At 26.9% G+C, this 26056-nt stretch overlaps 1 protein-coding gene across 2 annotated transcripts; it reads right to left on the bottom strand.

Annotated features, from left to right (window-relative positions):
* Positions 1-1707: 1707 nt before the first annotated feature.
* On the bottom strand, positions 1708-26028 carry LOC107448447 (cytoplasmic dynein 2 light intermediate chain 1). 2 transcript variants are annotated; one of them, XM_016063633.3, is made up of 14 exons: positions 25897-26028; positions 23465-23545; positions 21907-21956; positions 20482-20534; positions 19318-19422; positions 16292-16380; positions 14554-14734; positions 14061-14129; positions 13132-13289; positions 12969-13039; positions 9924-9966; positions 6910-6958; positions 4900-4989; positions 1708-1930 (listed from the first exon to the last, which is right to left on the bottom strand). In XM_016063633.3, coding segments are annotated over exons 2-14 (1020 nt in total). In that variant the 5' UTR covers positions 23467-23545; positions 25897-26028; the 3' UTR covers positions 1708-1870. The 2 variants fall into 2 exon arrangements, with proteins under 2 accessions (XP_015919119.2, XP_015919118.2); XM_016063632.3 differs by lacking the exon at positions 25897-26028 and adding an exon at positions 25570-25738.
* Positions 26029-26056: the final 28 nt, after the last annotated feature.

Below are 26056 nucleotides of genomic sequence, written 5' to 3'. Positions count from 1 at the left end.
TTCTTATTTGAGTTTATAATTTGGCTTTCACTTTTTCGTTTTTTATTCACGCTGTAAGATTTGATTATCTACCTCATCTTCTCCAAAATTATTTTTAAGAATAATATTCTACAGATATAGAATGGAATAACAAGCTCTATGTTTTCCATATCAATCAAAATTCCTGATTCATCAGGTTCTTGCTGAAAAGTATTTAGATCTTCCAAATCTGAATCAGAAAATGTTTCTAACAAGGCCATTGTTTGTTGTATCGTTATGTGTCTCTTAGACATGGTGTTAAGAGCAAGAAAAATTTGTAAATTAAATAAATAAAAAAAGGAAGCAATTTTCTTTAATTCACTTAGTAACAAGTGTACCACAAAAGTAAAACAAATCCAAAGAATCAGAAAGCAAAATTATCAATCCAAGAATCTATTCAATAATATTGTTGAGAATGAAAAACCACTTTAATGTTTTAACTCTATCATTATCAAATAAAGCAAAAAAGTATAACAACCTGAAAGCTTATCAGGAAGAATTTCTTTCAATTGTTTGAATTTCAAGTAAAGAGAAAAACACTAAGAATGGGATTACTTTCTAAGTTTTCTGTCACTATTCATCTATTATCAACCTGCCAATTCGCGTCAAAAGAAGTTAAACCTCAACATATTCTATTAAACCATTTTTTTCCCATTCAAACATTATTTTAAGTGTCATGATACCAATTGAATGAAATGCACACAACATAACTTTCTGAATCACTTGAAATCTAAAAATAGAACCTTTGGAATGGTAATGTTCCAAAAATGGAACATTTAGTTTTAAACTAATATTTTGACTTTAAAATTTTGACTTTGATGTCTAACAGGTTATATTATTCCTATAAAAGCTTACAAGTATTGTAGTTGTATAATAAAAACTTGCTTGTAATATAATTTACCAAAAATCAAGATAAAAATTTACAAATTATAAAAATTTTTTAAAATTCATAAAAAATCAAATCAAATAGAAACGGAATCGAACTAACTACAAAATATACTACATAGTGTAAATTTTAAATGTATGAAAAATAATATTATGCAGACTTCATAAATTGTTTATTAAATTCAAACTCTTAAATTTATGTTCAATTTTTGGAACAATGGCATATAATTGGTTAAAGAGTGCTTTTTCAAAAAAAATTGAAAGCAATATATCATTTTGTAAATTGTTTTTCTCTATGTGCTTATAACATTTTGATAGATACCATTGAATTTATTTTTAAACATAAACCATTTCATCATATTACGTAGTTAAAGAAAATCTTGATATGAAAGAAATTTTTTTCCAACTTATAGCTTTTTAAAACAGTGCAGAATTTGATTAGGTCATTTATTTTGAAGGTCATTATTATTCTCAAATGATTCCTAAATTTTTCTCGAAATGTTTCTTGCTGCATAAAAGAGAGTTTTTTTTTGTATTTTTTGGGTTTATGTCAGAGGCAGCTATATTTTTCCCCACAAATTCCATCTGTTCTTTGATTTGTATTTGAAGGGTATACATTATTTATGCTAAGTAATAAATGCAGATGATACTTTAAACTATGCCATCCAACTAACACTGATTAAACTTTTTTTTTTTGTACCCTAGATCGCAACTTGGGAGGAATATGGTTCCTTAAGTTTAATCAGCAGATCGATTGAATAGCTTCTGAGCAATAAAATTAATCTAAAAAACTACATTTTAAAATAATTTTAAAGACATTTATTGAAATGTAATTAAAAAAAAAATACATAAAATCAACTGACAGAATAGTATTATATCTACAAGTAATACAAAAATAAATATAAATAATTGAAGTATGACTAGAATAAGTGCACTTGACTTTCTATTTTCTTTTGTTTCTGTTTAATTAATATTTCATTTCATTAAAGCTTCGTTGATGTTTTTTATTTTTATACTCCAAAAGTTCCTGAAAAATAACAAACATTCAACATAAAAGTCTGAATTACATATAATGAAAAAAGAGATTTTTTCAGCATATAAGTAAATAATATATTGTTCGCATCACACCAAAATCACAAATCTGCTTTTGCAGATTTATGATTTTGACATGGTGTTAACTGCATAATATTAAATTAACATTTTAATTGAGTATAGTGATTCCAAATATGGAGGGTAGGTAGGGTTTATTATTAGGATTGAGATTTCTATGTTTGAAAATGTCATCGTACACCACTAGGAGTGCCTCACTCTTATGAGCACATTTAAGGCAGTATTTTAATTATTTATCTAAATTAGCTTAATTTTTTTGTTAAATTTATGTTTTATTTTCTAGTAAAAATTATCAAAAACACCATTTAAATCGGCCCAGAAAAGCTGTTATATCGTTATTTGGTGAGCTTGACAAGTTAGTCCCCAAATCATTAAATTGCATAAAAAAGTTACTTCTGTGCCTATTTCAATAAAATTTTTGATAATAATTACTAGAAAATGTAAATTAAAAAAAAAAAATTTATTGTAAGTTAGATAAATAATTTAAATTACAAGTTAGAGCATGAACAGCTTCTTTATAATAAGGAGGCGTTCTAGTGTCACACAATTTCTGGACATGTGTTGGTTTGCAATTCTCAATGCCTCCCCCTCCCAGTTTATAACTGCTGTACTAAATCATTCTATATATTTCCCATGACTGTGTATCGCTTATGAATGAGGTTAATGTTAAAAGATGTTGCCAAGATTTGAACGATTGTTCTGACATAGACAGGGTGCGTAGCGTTTGTAAAAAGTACTTAAAGGTGCTTTTTTGGGGATTTCGTTTTNTTACTGTGGACAATGATTTTTTACAGATTTATGCTTTTTGTAATTTAGATAAAATTTTTAGCCCAAAATTTTACAATACCAAAATTATTTTTGAGTATATAGGGAAAAATATATAGAAATAAGTCATAAATGATATTTATTTGTAGTGACAATTTTTGAAAATATTTTCTTCCTTTACCATATTTTTGTGTTGATTTTTTAAATATAATTTTTTATTTGCACTAATTATGTCTAAATTTTCACAAGATAGGTACCTCTTAAAAAAACCCAGACAGATCAATGATTTTGCTCTTTCATAAACGACACACCTTTCCAAGAAAACAAATATTATTATCATTTCAAAAAAAGACTTTCTGATATTTTTCACTAGAGTTACATTATTTTTAATTTAACTTTTGTAACTTAGTGATAATAGTGCTTGAAAAGTTTTTAAAAAGTGCTTATTTTTGATTCAAAGATTTGGCTACGCACCCTGATAGATCTTTTAAATAATAACAAGCATTAAAAACAATAATTTTTGTAATATATGTCTGATAATGTTCTTTATATTCTTTTTTTGTTCCTCTGAATAATTTCAATTTTCTTCTGAATGCAAAAACGAGCAATAGAGTGATTTAAAAATAAATAAAAGTTAAATTATTTTAAATTAAAACTCAGTGGCGCGACAGCCCATAGAGGGCCAAGGCCTACTGTGCCCATCTCAGTTTTCTTGACCTTGGGCTCTGGGGTGCAGGAGCAGATGTTCCGGTCAGGTGGTCAGCCGAACGCGGAACCCCCAGTGTTTAGTTCCCAAGCATGCTTGGTACTCATTTATCGACCCACTGAAGGGATGAAAGGCTGAGTCAACCTTGCCCGGCCCGAGGATCGAACCAGGGACCTGTGGCACGACAGCGCGAAAATTATTTTATATTCAAGTGTAAAATTTTGAGCTGAAAAAAAAAAAAGCCTATTAATGTATACCATGGCTACTTAAGTTAGAACTTTTTTTTTTAATTGTGAATTTTACGCAAAATATTTTTTCATTAAGCAGATTACAACACAGTGTGAAAAAAAAATCCGGAATAACTTTTTATCTCATGATCAGATTTTCACATTCTAAAACTCCATGTTTCTAACCTTAGTCATACAAATTAATTAGTACAGATGATGTTTAAAGTACAAATATGTATTTCTCTGAATAAAGTTGCCTTTTTTCAACGGATTTGAATTTTTGAGTCTCAAAATATAGGAGATATTCGTAATCTGGAATATATAATCCCAATAGTTTAAGCAGGAGAGCAGCCATAAGTTTGAACCCCTTAAAGTGAATTATTTTTTTGTTTAATCCGCTTATATCTGGAGAATTTTTTATGCAAATCAAAAGGGTTTTAGACATAATTATAAAATTCCTTAATCCAAAAATAATTTTTAAGTTTTTTTTTTACTAATTTATTTAAATAAGAAAAAAAATTAAATTGTAAGGTATACAAATTTTTATATTCAATTTAAAGTATGTGATTTTAAATGACAAAATACAAAATTTGAATTCAATTGGTTCAATATTTTCTGTGTAATCCAAAGTTAAAAAGTTGTACACATAAAACTTAATTTCTCTGGAATTATTCAACCAATTTTGTATTTAACATTCAAAATTATGTATTTTAAAATGTCAAAACTTGTATGTATACCTTGCAATTCAAATTTTTTCATCTTTTATTGAATAAATTAATAAAAAATAACACCGATTGAAATTAACTTCTCACTTGAAATTATGTTTCGATGAAAAAATTTTATGATTATGTGGAAAATTTTTCAACTCATTAAAAAAGTTCCTGAGATATAGCTTCAGTACACACAAAGTGAAATTAATGTTAAGGCATGTAAACTTTTGATTGTTCTCCTGCCTAAACTTTTGCGACCATATTTTCCACCACATTGTGGCAAACCCCTTTCCCAAATTTTGAAGGGTCAAAAATCGAAACTTGTTGAAAAAAAAAAGGGTAAATGCTATGCTACATTTCCTGATTTTGTAACTTTATCATATGCACTAATTAGCATATTTAAGGTTAAGCCATGGAACCTTTAAGATTTGAGTCTCAGTTAAAAGCCTTGCCATTTACTAAACGTTTATTAACTTGCCTTTTTTTTCTGTGTCCTCATTGCATCAATATCAGACTCTTTAAAATGGGGATCTTCAGCAGGATCATTAGGAATAATATTTTTACTTTCCTGAAACAAAAAAATTAATAAGTCAAGCTAATCATTCCTTCACTGATATTAATGTTGATAGTTTTTATTGATAGATTGATTCATAAATATTTTCATGTAAATTAAAATTTATTGCAGAATGTAAAAAATGTGCTTGAGACATTGTGGCTTAAAAAGATTGAAATAATTGAGATTCTACTATTAGTATAGTGAAATGGCCATATAGCAACTCCAGCAAACTGAAATCAGCAATATAATGTGAAGTAGCTACACCTAGAGCGCACAAAACTGCTGAAAATATTTGGTCATTAAACTAAGAAATACTGAAATTATTTTGATAAAAGTGAAAATGCCAAATTAACTCACAATGACGCAATTTTTTTTATCTCAATCAAGTACAAATACAATTATATTGCATTTAAATTATGCGGATTGCATCTTTTAATATATCAAAATATAAGATGACACAGCTTGCTTTTTTATTTTAATGCAGCTATTTAAGAATTAAGAGGGTGGGATGGAGACTTACAGGAATCTGTTCTTTCCAAAATAATCAGCATGGATTACTTTTGTTTTTAACAATTTCTGATTTTGACCTACTTCATTCAAAAATTTTTAATTTTCATTTTAAACTTTAAGCATTACACTGGTTACAAGTCACCATTTTCGCCAAATAACTAACGTCTAGAGCAGCAGTTCCTAATTCTACTTGGCTATGCAACTCTAATTAATCAGCCTTCTTTCAGCCAACTTTATAATTGAAGTATAAAGACAATTTTGAGTGTATTAATCAATAAAAGACTACTTTATTATGGAAATATTCAATAGGAGGAATGAAAATATTTCTTCATTTTATTGGTTATAATCTTGAATTAGGTTTTATCTCTGACATGTTGGGAAACATGTTTCTTTATTCTTCTTCTTCAGGAGCGCAACAGCCCTTTGCAGGCCTTGGCTGCCTCAACAGCACGCCTTCTCCAGCTCCCTCTGTCCATGGCAACTCCCCTCCAGTTCTTAAGTTTCAGGACTTTGAGGTCGTTTTCAGCGTCTTTGAGCCATCAAGTAGGTGGTGTTTCTTTATTAACAAACTTGATTCTTTGATTTTGATTAGAAAAGCTCATTAGGAAATACTAATGCAATTTCTAATAAATACATGTCCTTTTCATTACTTATTTAAGATAATATTATTAGAAAAATTGCATAGTTTAAAAAATTGCAGTTTCTTTTTCGTTGGTATTTTGCACTAAATAATTTCATAAAGGCAACCAAAATATTAAATAAATAATGGATTACTGATTAGATTTACATGTATTAAATGTTTCAAAAATCAATATTGATAATAATAAAAAAAAGCTAGAACTCTCAGGAACCTTAGAGAACACCAGTTGGTTTAGAAAACCTTAAAATCTAAGAGAAAAAAAATCAAGATGAAAGTGAGTTCTTTCTGTTTTAACTCCAAATAAAACCACCCATTACAACATTACAGAAAAAAAAATTCTAGCAAAAAAAAAAAAAAAAAAAAAAAAANCCTTCATTTAATGTAATTTCTCTAAAAAAAAAAAATAATAATTTTTTTTATATTGAAAAATGTATTAAATCTCTTGAAATATTCCCTAACACTGATATGCAATATACACTTCTAATTCTGAAGTATGAACAGTAATTGGTATTTCACTATCTTTTTAACCATAGATTCTAGGAAACTATGATTAACCAGAGATTCTAATGGGTACAAATGTCTCAAAACTAGACCTAATTCAACAATCCCTAAGAACAATAATATGCATAGTGAAATAACAACATAAACTAATCATATAGGCATGAATAACTCATAAAAAATTCTAAAATAAAACCTAATACTAATCACTTAAATAAGAATATTCAAAGAAAAAATAAAAACAAAATTTTTTTTTTTCTTTAAGAAATAAATGATAATCTTACTACTTGAGGAAAATGAGAAGAAAAAATGTTTTTCACTGCATCCAAAGACCTATTAGGAAAAATTATTTATTATTTTCCACTTAATTAATTAAATAGAAATTTGAAGAAAAAAATAGTTTGAAGCAATAAAAAGAGTATTTGCAATAAATGGTTTAAGTCTATTTAATTCAAACATTAATAATCTGATGATTTTAATTTACTTAGAAATTTAAAGATAGGAAAATAATTACTGAAAACAATGTTAATTAATTATAAATTAATTTTTTTCCATAATAATATCAATAGTTTATTAGTTTTAAATTAATAACTATCACTGTTTGCTATGAAAGAATTAATTCGCTGTGACAATACTCTATTTTGAAACAGTTTTCTATTGAAAATACTTCTATCATTATTTTTGACCAATACAATCTTTATAATTATTTTTTTAACTTTAATAATACAAATAGTTTAATAAAGATGTTGGATTTTAACAAAAAGTAATGATAAATATATATTTACAAAAACGTACATGAACTTTTAATTTAGCAACTTAAGTTATTAATTTCGATGTAATCATTTATAAATGTAGCAAGTTGCAATCAGAATAGAAGCTAGCTTTTTACTGTAGCGACTTGTCACTCCAATCAAAGATATCAAAGATATTTTTTGCAGGTCTGAATTTTTGTTCACCATGAAAGATTTAATTATATCTACAATGCTCAATTTCGAGCAGCTTTAAAACAGAAAATATTTTTAAAAGTATTTTTTACACCTTCTTGTATGAGAGGTTTAATGAGATGTTTAACATTACACAAATAACTTAATAGGAATTTTGGTGTGTGAGTGAAAAAAAATCAGAGAGATTATACTATGGGAAAATTTATGTAGCAAGTTATATTAATTAGACATGCTAATTTTTTGAAGAATTTTGCTTTGTTTACCTAATATTCAGCAAAAAATTTAAATAGCTATTCTAAAATTAAGAAAATTTAATAGGTTGACAAGGAGGCCCACCCACAAATTATACAAATTGATTGCAGTTTTTGAATAATATAAGAAAGATAAAAAAATTAACTAATTAAATTTATTCGTCATTGATTTTTAAAAAGGTTAATTGGGAGCATATACTTATTTACTATTTTAAGAAGATGAAATCATATCTTCAATAATGAAGATTGGTTGTTCTAATAATTTGNTCGAATCTGATAGGACTGACGAAAAACTTCGACATATCGGAAGTTCGACTTACCGTTAGTTTCGGTTTTGAACTTTCAAAATATTGTCGGATTATTTAATTAATGCTTATTAATTACATATTTTCTAAATGCTTACAATATTTAAGATCATTTTTCTGACAAGCCATTTACGATAAGACTGTTTGAAGCACTTTATGATACCCTGGTCCATCGGCTGCAACTTTGCTGTTGTGTTTGGCGGGAGAAACTGCAAGTTTACTGCTTTCAAATTAGGTAGCTCACTATGCGCTGTGCATTTATCCATAAAGAGTATCACTTTTCTTTTTTAGCGAAGAATTTCCGATTGAATTTTCTTACATAGTCTTCAAATAAAACTGATGTCATCCAAACCTTTTTGTTAGACTTGTAATCCAAAGGATACGTTTTTACATTGTTGAAACATCGGGGATTTCGGTATTTTCCGATAACAAGTAAGGGCAATTTCTCTGTCCCAGACGCATTTCCTCCAACTAGTACAGTCAAACGTTTCTTGCTCATTTTACCCCCTGAGCAGTTTTTATCCTTAAACATCATAGTCTTATTTGGAAGGCATTTAAAAAATAAACCCATTTCATGAATATTGAAAACATAATTTTCACTGTATAATTGAAGTAAATTTGGTAACGTTTCATTTAACCACTGTTCACATACTTCAAGAGGGACAGCTTTAGCTTCTCCATGAAGAGTGCGAAAGACATTGTGTGTGTGTTGCAAAGGAAGGGGCAAGATATCAGCTCCTAGTTTTTTTTTCTTGCTTTAGAAGATTAAAAAAAAATCAAGTTAAAAGGAGTAAAATTCGAGTAATCGAGAATAATTAACATGAAATTGATGATAAAAGGGTCGGGACCTCATAAAAAAATCGAGTTATAGTAATATTCGAGTTATCGTACTTCGAGTTATAGCGAATTGACTGTACTAAGTGAAAATTTATATAGAGAATATAGCAAGTTATAATAATTAGACATGCCAATGTTTTGAAGAATTTTGCTTTGTTTACCTAATATTCAGCAAAAAATTTAAATAGATATTCTAAAATTAAGAAAATTTAATAGGTTGACCAAGAGGACCATCCACAAATTATACAAATTGATTGCAGTTTTTGAATAATATAAGAAAGATAAAAAAAATTAACTAATTAAATTTATTCGTCATTGATTTTTAAAAAGGTTAATTGGGAGCATATACTTATTTACTATTTTAAGAAGATGAAATCATATCTTCAATAATGAAGATTGGTTGTTCTAATAATTTGAAATGAACTCCTTGTGTTAATAATTTAAAATTATTATAGTACAGTTAACAATTTAGTAATAAATCACAGAAATTTTGAAAATGACAAACTGGGGAGTGGGTGGTTTGCAAATTAATTGAAAAAATGTTTTGTTGCTTATGAAATTAATGTAACAATTAAACTTCAGTAAATAATGGCATTTTGAAACAATGAACAAAAGAATAATATAGCTTAAAGTAAAATTTCTGAATATGTTGTAAAAAAATAGTTTTAATTACATTTATTTTAGTAATTTCTTTGACTAGGAGTTTTTATAATAGTTTAAGTTAATGATGTTTAATTTACTTAGAAAATATGTTGCCGGGGAAAAATAAAATTAAATATAATAGCACATTTTAATTACAAAATTATACTTCTGTTAAGTATGTATATTTAAATGTAGGTATGTCAGTGAATATTTAAAACTGAATAGGCAATTTACAGAAATATTTCAGATTGGGTATTAATATAATATTTATAAATGCAAATCAAATCAATATTAAAAATTTAATAAGAAGATATCTTACTTTGGAAGTGATTTATTCTCAACATTCAAAGTAGTAAAAGAACCTATTAGAAAATAACATAGCACATAAAATTATTTTGATAAATACATGTTTGTATGCATGAGAATAAATGCAACTATAAAATGACGTAAAAAGTTTGACACATTTATAAATCATATTTTCCTACACTCTTTCAAAAACTGTAGAATATCCAACTTAAGACAAGGGAAATTGGATTTATTAGGTTTTCTTAATAATTTGACACAACAATTACGTACTTCAAATTAAATACAGTTGAACCTGTTTATTTCGAACCTCTTTATCTCGAAAGCATCTATATCTCAAAAGCTCTAAAATTTCATACATTTACTGTCTAAAATCAATGTATTTTCAATGTTTATGTCGAAATTTTTTGTTTCAAAACTTCCGTATTTGAATTTTTAACAATAGAGCACAAATGCCCAAACTTTCTTCATCAGTAGAATTTGCAGACAGAGATGAATTTCGTGAACCTACAGAAAGCGAAGATGAACAGGTTGGGGTGTTTCTTGGAATTTCAATTACTATTTCTGCACTTCCTTAACTAGAAAGGAATACAATTATTCTGGCAGTAAGTGAAGGGTTGATGAGTAGAAGGAAATGACCACCAGGGGTTAGCTTTTCTACATAGATAAGAAAGCTAGGAATAGAAATTCATTTTCACTTCAAAATTGCAACCAATGGATCAAAGGATAAATAGGAGTTTCAAAGTGAACTATAGAGTTGGTACACAAACTTGTAGATGCCATTGATGAAAAAGGTTCAAAAATAAATGTGTTGGATGCTATCAGAATGACTGTTATGCCTGGAGAAATGTGTCTCTAAAAACTATCCAAAACAGTTTTAAAATGGCTGGTTTTAAAAATAGCTGTGAAGATGATGAACAAGAAGTTGAAGGAATTAATAAAGAGGAAGAAACTGTTAACGCTGGAAATGCAGTGCCAGATTTGCAAGAATGGAATGCAATAAAATAAATTTTTAATGTTGACATTAATTTTGAAGATTTTTACAAGTGGACAACAGCCTGGCAACATGCAAAACATTGACAGTTGTGGAAATCACAGATAATGTCAAAGGAATATCAGATGAGGAAGAAGAAGCTGAAGATCATATTGAATCAAAAGTGAGAGCAAAAGAGGTAGAAAAAGCTGTAGAACTCTTATAAATTATTCTTGAATCCCAGGAAAATGTTGGCTATGAGGGATTTGCTGCTCTTTTTAACCTTAAAAGAATAATCAAAACAAAGAAGGTTAGATGTCAAAATTATTCTCAGGGTTAAATGAGTGTTAAAATTTTTTATGTAAATAGATACGTGAATTGTACGTGGTATAATTAATTTACAGAAATGCCTATATTTTTCTACTAGCTAGAAACAATTAAAGCAGTTTTAATAGAATTTCTTAATGAAATTTAATTTTTTTAAAGTACCTGCATAACTCAAAACCTCTTTATCTCAAATTTTTCGTCTTTGCCCTGAGATTCAAGATCAACAGACCCGACTGTACAATAAAAATCATTAAGTGAAAGATTCTTAATAGCAGACAGAATTGTCATCATTAATAATAAATACTAAATGTTAATTAATAGTAAGCAGTTAAGAAGATTAAGGGAGCATTGTAGATTTTTGGTAATAACCAGGTTCATTCTTTCTTTATATATATATATATATATAGGAAGATAATGTGGCCAGACGTAGCGCTCACATAACTACATAAACATAAAGGTGAAATGATGTCCATTCCCCCTTTTCTGTTCTTATAACAGAAATGAATGGCAATGGTCTCCATTTTGCTCATTTTCCTAATAATATTGCTAACTTAAAGAAAAAAAAGTATTTTCATAAAAAAGAAAATAAAAAATTTGTAGCAATAGCAGGAGATTAGTAATTTTCAGCTCATTTAAAATATACAATATTTATATTTTTAACATTAGTATTATGATGGTAATTTGGAAACTAGGAGCTAAAAATAAATGTAGGGTCTCATAGCAATTTTTAACATTTGTTGTCCCTAAGATTTGTAACTAAATAAATTATTCACAATAAATGCTTGAAACTTAAGGAACAGTATAGAATATATAATGAAGCTTTTAAACAGAACTTGGATAATTTGTATGAAAATTAAAACAGAAATATGAATAGTATAAAGAAATATGAAAGTGAAATAAAAATTAGAGATAAATATCGAAAACTGAACAAAAAAAGCCCCAGGAAAAATGAGGAATAATATTTTTATAAAAACTTATTTTCAAAAAAAGATTGTAGTTTCAAATATTCATTAAATTCAAATGAATTGATAGAGTACTTAATGATAAAAAATTACAGAAAAACATCTCATTCTGTAATGCAGCAAGAAAAATAATAATCAAATTGAAATTTCACTCTCATTAAAGAGAATATATTATTAAAGTGTATCAGAAATATTAATTAAGCTTCCATTAGTCTGTTTATTGAAAGTGTTCCAGTTTGAACTATCTGGTAAATGAAAGAAATATTTATGTTAATTTCGTTTCCACCACAGAACTAATAAAATCAATTATTTGGACAGATATAAACTAAATCTTGAGTAACTGGAGAATGTTAGGTAGAATCTTAGGGACAAAAAATTCTCTACATTTCTTATGTCAAAGCTACTTCGGTATTCAGAAACTTTCCATGCATAAAATTGCATATTTTATTTTAAAAATATTTCTGAACTTTTGTTATCACTTTGTTACTGAGTGAAAAGTTTCATTCAAGGTTTCAAATTTTTAATTTTATTTCAGGTGGTTTTCTAATAAATTTTGTTTCTGAAAATTGTAAAAACTGTTATGTTAATTCTACATTGCTGGTAGTGGAGTTAACATAAACAGTGTTAACTTCATCAGCCTATAAATACTCATGCAGTGTTAACAAAGCAGCATTTACAGTATTTTGATTACCAGCTGCAAACAAGAAGAACAAGAAAATGTACTTTAAATAGGAAAATATTAAATCAGATTTAAATAAAATATTTTTGTAAATTTTTTTATTATTAAAAAACAATTTACCTATTGACTGAAAGGAATCAGCTCCAGCACAAATATATAATGGTTTATTTAAGTCAACAATTGTAGACTTACTGGAAAAAAAGTTAAAAATATAGTAATTTGAATTTTAGAAATTATTCCATTAAGATAGCATGAAATAGCAAATAATAAGAAATGAACATACCTACTGGTTGTTCCAAATACCAATGCACTAATTGACACTCTAGCTTTGTTAATTAATGCTTCTGATTTTGAGGACACAAATTGAAGAGTAGCAGCTTTAGAATGGGCAACATAGCGTAAACATTTAGAGATAAGTTTTCTTTTCTGAAAATCTTCAGTCTAAATATAAAAAAAAATATATTGAGAGTTTACTAGATTTTATCATAAAATATATATAATAGAGGAAAGTAATGAATGGTAAAAATAAATAGAATTGAAAAAAAAAACCTAATCTGAATTTTCTTTTTATAAAGGACAAATTTTTATTGCCTAAATTATTTGTTGACATCAAATTTGGATTTTTTTTAAAATTCTGATTTCGCCAGTTTACAAATTTATGAGAAAAATTATTAAGGGGCATCAGTTATTTATCAATTCTGGAAAAAAAAAAATTTTAAATAATTTCTTGGCTTGCTAAAACATTATTGTTTGGGTTTACTAAATTGAAATAAATATACATAGGATATTTTTGTAAATTTTTTGTCAAATTTACACAATGATAACGTTATAAAAACTAACACTTTAATCAGGTTAGATGGATTTAAATAAATATAGTATGTAAGATATTTTTGGTAATTTTTTTTAAAATTTACTAATTTAAAAAAAAAAAATCTCTAAGCTTCACAATCTATCTACCCCAGAATTGCAACGAGGGTGTGAATGACTGGTTATGATAATTACTCATTTTTTTTAGTTATGTGTAATTTTAGTCATAGTAATCAATCACCTATAGTTAATTATTATAACTAAAAAGAAACTATATATTAATGAGACCCAAAAACTCAAATGAATAATAATTATTTCGATTTATTAAGAACAAATTTTAAAAGCTATTTTATTCAAAAATCATAATAATAATTAAAAAAATATTAGAATAACAGTTAAAAATACCTGAAAAAGATCATATTTTGAACCCATAATTAGTAGAGGTACAGGAAAAGGATCAATGGAATCAAAGTCCTATAAAAAATAATGTTCAGAAATTATTTATAGTAATGTCGCTACAAACATGGATGGCAAAATAATGGAATGTATAAAATTATATCATATATTACGCACGTTCAATTTTTACGAACAAATTAAAAAAAATTATGCTTTACAAAAATGTCTATTTATTTCAATATTCCACATAATACACAATATACGTGATATTACACACACCACAGATACCACAGTTACAATATACGTGATATTTTAAAGAAATAATATTTATACAATATTCATATTAATACAACATTTAATATTGTACTAATAGCTGAAATACAAAATTTTGTTATAAAACCAAAATATTATGTAAGCTTGGAAGTTATTGCTCCACAATATTGAAAGTAAAATTCAGTAATTGAAATGTCAGTGCTTTATTAAAGAATGTGAAATAACTTACCTCATGATCATTGGGAATACAACTTTTTGCTTGCTCATATAATGATTGTTTTAAATTCGGGTCTTTAGAGAGAGCTACAACTTCATCAATACGTTTCTTCACAGCATCCAACAGTGTTTGCATAGTATACCATAGCTCTTCCGGCTTGGAAAGATCTAATACTAGTACAACAGAGAGATTTCTGCAAAAAATAAACAAAGGAAATCAAAAGGAAAAATTAAAATACATTATTTATAATATATAATGCCAGTATTATAAAATGAAATACAAGCACATTATGTTTAATTTTTTACATAAGATTTAAAATTAATTTTATATAAATGAATTTAACTAAATAATCTTGAATGGATATATCTGTTTGCACTTTTTTTTCCCCACATCACACAAATGCATTCTAAACCAATGAAAAATTAGAGTAGTTGGTTTTTTATCTTGTTTAATGAATCCTATTTCCTTAATTCTGTAAAGAGGAAAAGTTATTTCCTTAGCAAGAGTATGCAACACCGAATCACTTAGAGTATTAATTAGTCCAAATAATAAATTGAAAGAAGTAATGAAAATTTTTTAATACAGCACTTTTAAAAAACCACGAGCAAAATTTTGACACAAGATTTCTTTATGGTTTTGGCATTAAATTTTTATTTTAAATTAAAGCATACTCTAATTGAAATTTTATTATTGTGGATAATCACTGTTAAAAACCATAACATATTGAAAAATTATTAAAAAAATATTAAAACACAAAATTGTCTTCGCACAATGTTTTCAGCATTTTTATATTGGTAATGATTAAAAATAACATCACATGAACAGATAAAATAATGCAGAACTTTTTGGATACATGGCAAAAGAATGAAACTTGATATTTACTTAAATGTAAGAATTAGATTTTTAGAAGAACAATCACATATGCAAATTAGGAAGATGAGGCATGACATTTGTAGATGATTTTATAGATAAAATGTAAGCATGAAGATTGAAGAATTTAAATTTAATAAAAAATTTTTTAAAAAGTTATGACAAAAGAAAAAAAAAACAAGTTTTAAGATATTTAAATGTGCTTTAGCTAAAAGTTAGTAATGTGGTGATTGCTATGGCATCAAGCAATAATATTTGACAAGCCAGAAAAAGCTGATAGTTTCTATCAAAAAAATTCTTAGTCTTTATAGCAATTTTTAAAATAATTAGAATGTACTTATAAATCCTTTATAAGTTCTGTGGCTTTGAAATTCTAAACATGAAAAAAAAAATGCATATAAATAAAAAATATCGTGATAAATAAAGGTCACAGTATGTATCAACAGAAGGAATGATATTTTACTACCTTATTAAACAAGAAAGTCATGTCATGAGTGTGTAAAAAAAATCTTTAAAAATGAAATTCTTTATATCAACCATTTTGTTGTTGAAATATAAATATGTTTATGTGAAGGTTAGATGAATAATTACAAAGATAAATATATCCAACTTTTAATTTGACTGATTTTTATCTACTAAAAATAGCTGTATGCTGTCATTAGTGAACTTGAAAAACTAAATAAAGTTTCAATGAATCTTAATACTTTATTACGAATTTTTGCTACAAATCAATTATTCTCTGCAGATAAGACAAAAATTCGGTCAAATAACAGAATGTAATAAAATAAATGAAGATACTGATTCCCTTTTTCTAATTTTTATTATTCATTGAAGTTAAACTAAAAAAGAACTAATTTATGAAATTTAAATTAAATCTTACCGCAAATTTTCAGGAGTGATGGGAATTTCGAGTAGGTCCATGAATAATGTACCACCACCTAATTCCCATATGTGGCATATTTCTTTTCCCTTTAAATATAAAATATAATTTCATAAACTGGGGGACTTCATAAAACAAAAAACTCATTTGAAGAAACATATCCAAAGACACTTTCATTATATGGAATAACATTTTATAGTGTAAATGATATTTCAGAAAGTTTTGATTATCTCAAATCCTCTTTTCATATTATGAAAATGTTGATCCGTGTTTTGTTCTGTATTTTCATTACATTTTATATTATGTTTTTTTTCGTGATATATTTTTCACTTAGTGTGTTCTATTTTGTTGCAATTTTTTTGAGTGCTCCTCAAACTATTGTATTAATATATTTTGCTCTGATTATATTGATACAATATTAGAAAGCACTCCTTTTTGCGGATATAACCGTGTGAGCTGATGAAGAGAAGAAGAAGCTGATGATGAATTATCCTTTCACTTTTTTGTTTTCTGAATTTTTAATATATATATATATANTATATATATATATTAAATACTTCTTATTATACTATTATACTACTATTATACTTCTCTTTTCATTAATCTTTATTATTTTCCATATTTTCTCCATATTTTTAACTTGAATACAAAAATTATTTGCGGTCTTATTTTATCCAAGGCATCAGCATAAAAATACAATTATTTAATAAGTGCTCTCTTTATTTTAATTACCTAATGTTACAAAAAGACATAAAATTAAAAATAAATTAAACATTTATGCACTTTCTTATCACAAATAAAATACCCCAACCTCTCTCTGTAAAAAAAACTTAGTCTCTTTACAAAACATTAAACAAATCAAATATTTAGTATTAAATTAATGAACAAGATCACATATGTTTATAAATAGTATAACATAATATTATCAAATATTTAGAAAGAAACTCTTCAGAACATATAAATCAGGTATCTCTTCTTCTTCTTCTTCCTTATCCCCAAAATTAGCAGGGCTAAACAATGTCCATGAGATTCATGACTCGGAGGAAGATGGCCACCAAAAGTGGGTTATAGAGAATGTCCCTCTTGTCCAGTTCAGGATATGTTGGGGAGAAGCCTGCATGTTGTGGCACCTGTGGCAGTTTCGGAAGATCTTAACACTACCCTCGAAAGAAAGAGACTTAAGGTGGCCGCTGGTAAGCCCTGTCTGGTCCTTGCGGTTGCACCGAATGTTGAGTGCACCTCCTGGACGGGTGCTCTGGTACCAGTGATGTTTGGGGGGTACGAATCAGGAAACATTGTCTTCTTTTTTCCTTTTCGATGCCAGTTCTATGAAGGTGAGTGAATTTGGACTGATCAAAGTTTCTTCTGTTCCCTCCTTAGCCAGAGTGTCGGCAATATCATTGCCCAGAACCCCAACGTGAGAAGGGATCCACTGGAGGTGGACTTCACGCAATCGTGAGAGAGTGTTAAGTTCGTGCAGGATTGAAGCTCCTGTTTTGTCTCTCACCTTCCTCCAATGCGATAAGTACTGTATGGAATTGAGACTGTCAGAGAGTATCCAGATATTATTGTGATCCTGTAGTGTTAGAAGAGAATTCAGGGCAGTATCAATAGCAATGAGTTCCCTTCTAAAAACTGAGCAGTAATCGGGATTCCTTTTGGTGATGTTAAGGGAGCAATTAATTGATTTAATGTAGACATCCCTGCCAGATGACGATGTGTCCGTCTTGCTTCCGTCTTTGTACACCAGTTATACGTGATATATATGATCTAATGCTGGCTAGTAGACTTTGTAGCCATCTTTTATTCAAACCTAATGAGTTGGTGGCCAATATTGATAGCTCCTATTTATTTAATAATCACTTTTAGCGAACTTTTTTTTAAAAAATTAGATTAAATTATATTTTTACAATAAATTCATATTAAAAATAATGTGAGAAATATACTGAGTTCTTTAAGAACTTTATTTAAAATCTTTGGGGAGGAAAATGCATTTAATTTACACTTTACAACTTTGAAATGCATGAATTGTTAAAATGTTAATTGTGAACTCTCTTTCCAATGAATTTTTCCATCACAAATTTATGGATTCTGAAAGATCACAAATTTGATGGAAACATTGGACATTTTAATGAAAATTCTGTTTTTCAGAGTCTTTCTACATTGTAGCAATTTTATTATTAAAATATTTAAAAAAAAAAAAAACTGGGAAAAAGTGATTAGTTTACTAGTTTAATTTGAGTTGCCACTTTTTGTTGACTCACCATGTGGCAAGAGGCAATTTGTTATTTTCAGGTCCAATATCAGGAATGTCCAATTATCCGATAAAAAAAATGCATACCACTTCTAGTTTTTCCATCAAACTAAAAAACATGAAAAGCTAAAAATAGGCTAATTAAAAGATGATTATGGGTATTTTCATAAATAGTACTTTTTTTGGTATGAGTAGTAGAGTTTTGAAAAATAATATAATAAAAAAAGGGCCAACTTTATTTTCATTGCAAATAAACTTTTTTTAAGGGTCAGTTACTTATCTTAAGAGTAACTTGAAAAATAAAAAACTTGACAAACGAAAAACTCTAAACTTTAATTCAACTTAATTATTAAACAGTCAGAAGTAAATTTATATGGCTTTTAAATTTGTATTTTTTTTAAACCAATTCATACATATTAGGAAAGTTTTAATGATGCTAACAGCATCAAGTTATTTTGCTGCACGCCAGTTCATCTTAAATTTTTTTTTGCCTTTATTATGCTTTCTATAGAAAACTGAACTTAGAGTATTGCTTGACAAACATGCTTGTCATACAAGTATACAGCTTTCCAGTACTGTAATATTCAGTTGTGTATGATTAGGTATTTCATAGATATTTTTAATGTTTTTAAAGATGACATAATTATTTTTTTCAAATAATTCTTTGGTGCCAACATTGAAACTCTGCTCTGCCACAGTGTGGCATGCTTATCACAGGTTGGCCATCAACTATATAGATTAACAAGTATTAGATTAAAAGAAAAATACCTACAGTTTCAATTCCTTTACTTCTTCTTCCAAATAAATATTCCAAAGCTAAAGTATTTTTTGGTGTTTCAGTTCTTTCTAAGAACTTGTAACATATTGTTGATTTTCCCTAAAAGATTTTAAACTGAATTTAGATATTATTATAGAACAGGATTGAAGGGGATTTTAAAACAATTGTAAAAATGAATTCATGCATTGAAGGATTTAATAATTAAAATGCTGTCATTTTGTGTAACTTATTTCAAATCAAAACATTTAAATGTTCTAAAGCTATTAGAAAAATATTTTGATGAACAATTACTTAAAAAATAAAATAATGATAAAATAATCAAATATTCTAGAAATAACTACAAAAAGAGATTTTAAAAAAAAACTTTTCGATTTAAAATTTGCTAACTCTACATCACAATAAAAATATTATTGTTTAAATTTTACATAAAGAACATAATAGAATGAAATTATTTGCAATTGTTATAAACATTGAATGAATTCGGTAAGATAAAGTGACAACCGTAAAAAGTATAGTACAGCTTAAGTATTTAGATAAAAGTGTAAAATTTTCCTTTTTTTTTTAACACAAAAGTTTTGTCAAAATTATAGCTGGAGAACTGTTTATAAACCAATACGTTATGGGCTAATATAGTCCAAGGTAAAAATAAAGATAGAATGTTTTTCAAAACATTTTCTCAAAACATTATGTACTCAAACTAATTGCATTATGAGATAGTTATATTTTAGTCCAATTATATCTATGTAAAACTTGAAATTATCCTACACAATGATTTTACATATATACAGTGATATCAGGATTGTACAAGACCTCTAGATAAATATTTAAAATATAAGTCATAAGTTTTAAGCTCAATATAGAATATAAAATTTTTGCTTCATTATTAGGTGTAGAAAAATTACTTTTTTAATATAATGAAAAGCAATTTCTGCTTGAACCATCAGATTAAAAAAAAATAAATAAATTATCACCTACAGTAAATGTGGGTTTATAGTTAGAAAGTTAAAGAACTATTTTACTATGTATTATCAGTTAGAAAGAATAAAAAAGCAATATGTTAAATGAATGATGAAATAAAAATATTTAAAATGATACTATTGCATAAAGAGAAAAAAATTAAATGCTAAACAAAAGATCAAGATTATTAATTACACTTACTCCCTTTTTACTGCCAATGAGGAGGAGAACTGAATCTGATTTGTTCCTATTAGCTGTAAAATGAAAATAATCAGAAAAAAATACTTCCAAAAAATACTTAAATAATAATAGTTTTTTTATGAATATTTTTTTTTATAAAACATTATTTCATGTGATTACACAATGCAGGAACTATATATATACAACATAAATAGACAAATGCATTAACTTATTAAAAGATGAAATTATTTTTATAGAAATTTTTTATTTTGATTAATAATATTTCCATCAAATTGATTCAATTCTGTAATATTTTTCCAACAATAATCTATGCACTATAAATTTTTTTAGTTAGAGAAGAAAAAAAAAACACTAGCTAGGCATGGAATTTCCACTCGCCATTGGCACATGAATATTTAGTGATGAAGAAAAAAATTTATTTAGTGAAATTTTGTATTTTAAATCAAACTATCATGTTTTCCCCAGAATTGAGAGATTATGTTTATGCTCTAGAATGTAACAATAGGCTGAATATAACATGCAGAACTCTTTGTAGATTGAGACACTCGGCAATTACCTTAGAATTTTCATACATGGACCACCTTCTTTATTAGAGCTTGATCTTAGTGCTGCAATTGACAAATGGCATTTTAATGTAAAAAGATACGAACACTAGGTGTTAAAAGTACTTTGATATTTTAATCTCCTGATATTTTTCTCATTTTAATGAATTTTCATGCTGTATGGATGATAATGGAACCAATGAAACTTTATGGCAACCTTATTATTATTTTGAAATAAATATTAATTATTCTGCAAGATGATTTTTCTATTATTATTATTTTGCAATAAATATGATACAATTCTTCAAGTTTCTACAATCTTTTATGGTTTTGGTAAACAGAAAAAGAAAAAAAATCATTAAACTGCATCTGCTAACATTTTAAAAATTATTCACGATTTTTTGAGAGAATAGTGGCAAGTAAAAATTTTGGTTTGGCTAGTATCTGCACTAGAGCAACTGTAAAGAAAAATAATTTCTCTTGATTTTTTAGTTTTGAGTAAAATGACAATTAAGCATATTTCATTATGGCAATTAAATTTCAGATGAAAATAAATTTTAATGAATTTAAAAATGACAATTAAAATTAAGTGTAAAGCATATTTCATTATTAATTTACAAATAAAAACTTAGATATGCAACAATTATTTAAATTTAGTTTTGATCCTCTAAAATGGCTATAAAAATTTGAAACATAAATACATAAATGGTACTATGATGTCGCATACTGTCATACCAATTATTGGTGAGAGAGCTTGCTTTTTTCGAGCAATAGGATGGATATATATATATATTATACTGCTCTCAAGTTATAGCCCGAAAAGTGTGTGAGGAAGTAATAACTAAAAACATGATTAAATTGAATAATTATAAAACAAATTTACCTAAATCATTTTCTTTGTATTGCTCAACAGCAATGTCCCACAAATTCTTCCTGAAAATAATATGTGTCAAGTAGTGGTCTTAAATCGAATAATGAAACAAATATAAATTATAATTTCATACAATGCATTGGAAAAAAAAAGAATTAAAATGTATTCTGTTTATGCCTTTTGTTTAAGTAACTTCAATATTTTTCAAGATACAAGATAAAACAAAAAAGACAAGCTTGACTTTAATTAAGTTCACACATTCTAATATGAGGTGCATATCAAAGCTGTCCAGCTGATTCTTTGATTGTTAATCTTCCAAGACTGAATAGATTATCTTACAAAACATAATAAGATTAACACTATGTTGACCGGCAATTTTATACAGAAAATATTACATTATTTTGTAATTGAATATGTCTATTATAATATTGAATATGACTATTATTTTGTAATTAAATTAAGAAGTAAAATTAAACATTTTAATGATATGCAAAGCTTTTGCAATATTCTACTTGCTTTGGGTTTCATAAATTGAAATAAATAATTTGAGTTCAAAGACAAGTTAATTCCTCATCGATCAACAAAGTATGGATATGAAAAGACAAGTTAACTCGTCATTAGTCAAGATGTTAAGATGGTTACATAGAAAAATTTTATGTTTAGCACCCAGTTGCTGGAAGAAGCGCGTTACTGAGTGGTTACTGTGGTTTGTACTTTTTTTGTAGTTTGTAGTGCAGTTTGCTACTCTTTTTAAAAAAAGTAGTAAAGTGAGTAGTGCAAAAAAAGAAAAAAAAATACTAACAACTACTTTTAACATTAATTTAGTTAGTACAACAATTTTTAAATGAAGCCAATTTTTCAAATATGATTGTCAAAACTCTTCACGGGTAATAAGAATGCCTTTGAGGCCGAGTTTCAGTAAGAATTACACATTGCAAACATTTAACTAACCTTTGAAAATAATAGCTAATTTATCACTTTGATCATACCTTCCAGCATACACCCAGGAAACATTGACTTCATTTCAATGAAAGGAAACATATTTCCGCTGTAATTTATTTGTTAGAAGAAATAAAAAAAAATATTAGCACTTAACAAAATCGAAAATATTTGAAAACTCCCTTGCATTTAAATTTAACACTCACTGATGGGAAAAACTTAAAAAGTGGAAGGTAAAAAGGATAAATTTGTAAAAAAATGGTTTAGAATAAAAAAACTTGCTTAAGTAAAAATTTTGATTAAATGCAAGAGGACTATGCTTTGTACTTGCATAACATATATACAAGTTATTTTTAGCCTGCATTATTGCCTATGACAATCTTATGCTTATGATAAGAGCCAATGTAACTTTAAATTTTTTTTAAGAAGCAATTACACAGTTGATTAAACAAGTATTATAATATAAAATGTATTTGAACGTTACTTGATATCCAAATTTTTTTTTTCACTTTTAATGTACTGAACATATTATAGGAATTACGAGTAATTTTTTATTTCTTAAAAACTTAACAATTCTAAGCAAAATATAAATATTTTATTCAGTAATAGAGTATTTTAATTTCATACTTACATAATTACTTTGAACAAAGTTCTAAATCTAACTATATCTTCAATATTAACTATTCCACAAATTTCTCAATTTTGATGAAATCTAAAAAAGAGGTATATATTATAAAACAAATAAGCAAACAATCATTGAAATTTACAATATTTAAATCTAAGCAAAAAAAAAAAATAGTTTCAACAAAAATGAAATTTTAATCTATTAAATGGAAATAAAATGTACATCTAAGTTAAAAAAATATTTATCTAACAAGTCAAACATATATACCCTGGTCAGGGCTAATGCACTACAAGAAGTAGTCAAATTACTGAAGTCGCAATTTTTTTTCCGTATTTTATAGTGCTCTATGCTAATTTTTTAAAAAAGTAGCATAGTCAATAGTTTGATACAAAAAACTGTAGTTTTGTAGTTCATATCAATTCCTGGTAACTACTTTTAACATTAGTAAGTAAAAGACCATGATTCAAACACAAGTAATTTTTTGCATCTGATTGATACAAAACTTGAAGCTTTTCAGAGGTGCAATGGGAATGATCTAGTAGCCAAGCATTTTAGAATCATACTTACATAATTATGCAGTATTACGCTTGCTTTTAATTATAAGAAACAGAAACAACCATATATACATATTTAATAAGTATATATTTCTCATTTTACAGCATTTATTTTTCTGCTCACTGTGGCATATGAAACCGAGAATTATTCCATCAGGCAAGAATATGCATGTACATTTTCTTTGTGGGAGGATGAGTAGGACATTATTTGGTACCAGTTTTCACCAAGGAAATATTAAAGCTCACTTGAAATAGAGAAATTTTTTTAAAATTCAGACACAAAAAAAATTATCTGTTTTTTTTAAAATTGTAAATTAAATCATACGAATATTGAGTGAAATTGAGTGTCCCTTATAAAAAGTGAGAGGGCTAAAGCTCCCTCTGACACCCCCCTTCCTGTTTGCATAATTAATCATTAAATAAAAATGCAATAAACATTAGTAAATAGCTATGACAAAAATACTTTAAATTCAACTCCTACTCACAAAACTGCTTGTTTTCAGTAGTTGCAACTATATTCACAGATTTTATAGAATATATTATAACTGTGTGAAGTGCTTTAACAAAAAGTTTTGACCTTCACATAGTAAAATTTTTTTTCCCCGAGAAAACACAGACACAAGCTGTCTGAATTGTAAAAGTCAATCAAATGGTTGAAAAAATTGGTAATTTTTGGTTATCTGGGCGCAAGCAAACCACTTTTAATGAAATTTTTTTCAAAATTTTTATTTTGAAAGTGAGTGAAAATTAAATTTTTCAAACAAATTTCGTCTCATGAAAGGCAGATTTCTGTATCATGACCTGTGGCAGAATAAATGTCAAATTTAGGCAACTTCTGGGCAGTAACTTGCAAAATACTTAAAAAAATATCACAAACAGGGACCAACTTGAAGGATATATATAACCGCTGTTGAACAATCTACCTGATTCTGGGTTTACGACTACAAATGTTCTACTCCATATCCTTGTAACTTTGATCCCAATCCAGAAGACAAGGGAGCTCCTGGATCAGTACCCCCAGAGGCATTGATTTGTTATGGGAACTTGGAGGAAAATTGCAAGTTAAATATATTCCATCCATTTGACGCTTAGGCGATTGTAGTTGCTGCGACAGATCACAATACAGAAATATTTTCCTTTTAAAAGTAGTCAAGTAGTGACTACATTTCGAGTAGTTTGGTGTAATTTTATAAAAAAGTAGTTGCCGTTAACTACAAAAAAATGTAGTTTTTCAGAATACTATATATCATTATGGCAATTAAATTTCAGNTATATATATATATATATATAAACCCACAAATGCTTTAAAACAGTTAAATCAATTGTTTAAACACTAAACACTAATAATCAATTTATGCTAAGAAACAGCATCGCAATTTTGAAAAATACAAAGTACTGTAGGTAATGTACATTGAATAATTATATGTAATACAGTTTTAATACATTTGTACCAATACTTTTAATATACTAATAATATATGCCAATTAATTTGGAGTATGGTTCTATAAAGAAATAAAAATTTCTGACACATAAATAAATAAAAGAAGGATACAATACTTAAACATTCAATACAAATTTCTTCATTTGAATTTTTATAGGCATTCGTTTGCGTATATCGCATTAACTGTCATTAAGCTAATTCAAAACAAGCAGTACGAAATCAAAACAAATCACATAACAACAACGAGCAGAAAAATATTATTTCTTATAGTTGCCATACATTTTAAGTTTATTATGACCAATTTTTTCTTAACGAATTTAACAAAATTTACAGATATTGAAAAAAAACTGAAACTAATTAACTTGCAACATTTGCATGTCCTTTATGTTTTTTTTAAATTTATTTAACTACTTCTGTCCTTTTATTTCTAAATCTTTTCTCACCTATTTCTTCAGATCGAGGTAGAAAACACATCTTTGGCTATCTTACAAAATATGATACTCAAATCAATATGATTGATTAAAATATTAGAAATTCTTAGGTGACGAATTTTCCCCCCCTTCCGTGACCTTTTTATTTACGTATTTATTTATTTATTTATTT

The sequence above is a fragment of the Parasteatoda tepidariorum genome, chromosome 3 (genome assembly GCF_043381705.1).
Source record: "Parasteatoda tepidariorum isolate YZ-2023 chromosome 3, CAS_Ptep_4.0, whole genome shotgun sequence".
NCBI classification, from domain to species: Eukaryota; Metazoa; Arthropoda; class Arachnida; order Araneae; family Theridiidae; genus Parasteatoda; species Parasteatoda tepidariorum.
Note: the sequence above shows the minus strand (reverse complement) of the source record. Positions and strands in the feature narration are given on the sequence as shown.

What these genes read in the sequence shown, in the direction of transcription:
- LOC107448447 (XM_016063633.3), bottom strand. An exon ending in ATCACTCCTGAAAATTTGCG is followed by an intron (nt 14,735 to 16,291) that starts GTAAGATTTAAT and finishes TATTTTTTGCAG; the next exon opens with AAATCTCTCTGTTGTACTAG. An exon ending in TGAGGACACAGAAAAAAAAG is followed by an intron (nt 1,931 to 4,899) that starts GCAAGTTAATAA and finishes GTTATTTTTCAG; the next exon opens with GAACTTTTGGAGTATAAAAA.